This window comes from Homalodisca vitripennis, chromosome 6, assembly GCF_021130785.1.
Source record: "Homalodisca vitripennis isolate AUS2020 chromosome 6, UT_GWSS_2.1, whole genome shotgun sequence".
NCBI lineage: Eukaryota > Metazoa > Arthropoda > Insecta > Hemiptera > Cicadellidae > Homalodisca > Homalodisca vitripennis.
The window spans coordinates 16,362,942-16,365,756 of NC_060212.1; the positions used below are offsets into that span (position 1 = coordinate 16,362,942).

General features: G+C 36.5%; 1 protein-coding gene across 1 annotated transcript; it reads right to left on the bottom strand.

Moving 5' to 3' along the window:
• Positions 1-893: 893 nt before the first annotated feature.
• On the bottom strand, positions 894-1,328 carry LOC124365311 (protein GVQW3-like). The gene has a single exon (XM_046821282.1). It carries the CDS (start codon positions 1,326-1,328, stop codon positions 894-896), a length of 435 nt encoding a protein of 144 aa, XP_046677238.1.
• Positions 1,329-2,815: the final 1,487 nt, after the last annotated feature.

A 2,815-nucleotide genomic window follows, 5' to 3' on the forward strand; every position in this document is an offset into this window, starting at 1 on the left:
TGCATACTTAATATTTGCTGAAATGTGAAATTTTTTATTTTTATAAAACTTTAAATTTATCATCTGGATACTTTTTTTTCTCAGTGCTCAACAGTGGTTGCAGAAAAAAAGATGAAAGAAGAAGTGTATCAAGCATATTCTATGCTTTTAAGACTGAATGTAAAAAACACTTGAATAGTGGGTTAATTAATTAAACAAACGTAATAATGTAAAAGAATAACAACATTTTATCTTCACAAAGCTGCTGTGATGGAAATAAAAAAATACTAACAAATTATTTTCAGTTGTGTTTTTTTGTTTCGAGAGAAGTACGAGGGTTGTTCAATAAAGACTGAGGACTGTGTCTATAAAACATTTATTATTTAATTCTGATCTACATCAAATTTTTCACCTTCAAAGTATTCCCCATTAAGTGAAATGCACTTGTCCCAGCGCCTTTGCCATGCCTGGAAAACGTTAGAGAAGCCATCCTTTGACATGTTCTTCAGGATCACCTCCAAAGCCTTTACTGCATCCTGTTCCGAATCAAAACGACGTCCCTTTAATTCCTTTTTTGCAGTAGGAAACAAAAAAAGTCACAGGGCGCAAGGTCAGGACTATAAGGTGGCTGGGGCACGACCTTAATGTTTCGTTTGGCCAAATATTCTGTCACAACGTGTGCAATGTGAGGCCGCGCATTGTCGTAATGAAGTTTCCAGTTTCCTCGAAGTTCTGGACGCTTTCGAGAAATGTGATCATTCATTAATGTAGCCAAAACTTGTTTGTAATAGTCTCCATTGATTGTCTGTCCACGTGGAACTGAATGAGTGTACACCATTCCTTTATAGTCAAAAAAAGTAATGACCATTGCTTTGTTTGCAGATTTGGTTGCCCTAGCTTTCTTCGGGCGACCTTCATTTTTTTTCTACCCACTCAGTGCTTTGGATTTTCATTGCAGGGTCATACTGATAAACCCAGGACTCATCAGCAGTGATTACACTCTTCCACCAATCCCTATCTTCTTCAACGAACCGCTTCCACTCAAGGCAAACATCGACACGGTTTTGTTTTTGTTCAGGTGTGAGTAAACGAGGAATCCAACGAGCACACACTCTAGACATGTTAAGATTGTCTTTTAAAATTGTGTGAGCACTACCTACCGATATGTCAAGGAGTTCAGCAATCTGTCTGACAGTCAGACGTCGGTCGGTTTTGATCATTGCCGCTGCTGTATTGATGATTTCCTCAATGAGAGCAGTAACTGGGGCACCATCTCTTCCCTGCAACTCTGGGTCCTCTCTTCCCTCCTTAAAATCTTTGAACCAGCGAAAACAGGAAGCACGAGACATTGCGTCATCCCCAAAAGCTTGCTTTATGTCTTCATAAGTGTTAGTCGCAGTTTTGTTGAGTCTAACACAAAACTTAAACATATATCGTTGTTCACGCAAACTGGACATGATAAAACGTTGGAGGCGGCACTTACCAAGCTGATGTTCAAATGAGCACTGATGGCCTTGTGATAGAGATAAAGCAATTCAATGTCTGTTGGTAAACAATAGGGTCCAAAGGTATTGGAAAAACCTGGCATCATGTCTTATCAGAGCAGTATGGGGAAATCCCGGGCCCAGTCTCAGTCTTTATTGAACAACCCTCGTATTATCGGGTCGATAAGTCGAAGAGTGAAACCTTTTACTAAGTACCATTTAAATAACTCGAATTTTTCTGCATAATTACATAAAATTTGTTGAGTAACTCCAACGAACAAAGTAAGTTTTACAGTGTGGATGAATCCTAATACTGAAGTCTGTAATTTTCATAGTGATGTAATAGTTTCTCACTTATGATGTAATATAGTGGAAACCTATAATAACTGTTAATCACAGGTATTTAAGTTAAACAAAAGTGAGTTCAGCAAAATTGCAACTGGCTCTATTGCAAGGTTTTTACGTGTATGTGCACTTTTGTTTCGAACGAATTGTACTTCGGATTCCTTAGTACACTTTTCCTTATTGCTTCGATCAAAAAAGAATGTACACATTTAGGTGAGAAAAGCCTACCTCGGAGAAAAGCGTCTATTTCCGGCCATTATAATCTACTTTCGGTTAAAGGTATTCCGGTTCTATAGTAATGTTTGCATTGTTGATTCTATCAAGAAAAGTTATATATACTTAGGGTTGAGAAGCCTAGTTTAGTCAAAAGGCGTCTACTTCAACAAACTCGTAATCTATTTCTGGTCGAAAGTTATCATCGGTGCTTTTGGATCGTTTGTATTGTTGCTCCAATCAAGAAAATATATACATATATAGAGCTAAAAAAATCCCTTCTCACTTCTTATATAACGTTTTCACGAATTCTTCATTAATTAATCCGTTAATCATGTCAAAATTGGATAATTTCATTCATAAACATCATAATTAGTTTCTTGATGGCATTTCGTTTGCCTAGGGCATAAGGAAAGTGAAAACAAAAAGTACAAAAGGTTTGCAAACATTTTAAACACAGGCTAATCTTCATGAAAAATCTGTACTTCGCATTTTGAGAAAATTTGTGGGAAATGTAATCTTATTAGGACATAGGGAAGTTTAAAAACGAAATATCGTTTTTTTCAGGGATTACAACCCCAATTTGAGCTCCTATGTGTTGTCGATCTTCATAATCGATCTTTATTTTGTTTTATGAGAGCGTAAGACACGTGTGTGAAATTTACATTTTTTTAAGACATCGGCATGAGAAAAAATATAGTTTTTCTAGGAGTTGTAACTCCACTTTAACCTCCATGAATGTTTTATCTTCTTGAAAATATGACGTGAGCTTTGCCTTTAAAATATAGAGATAA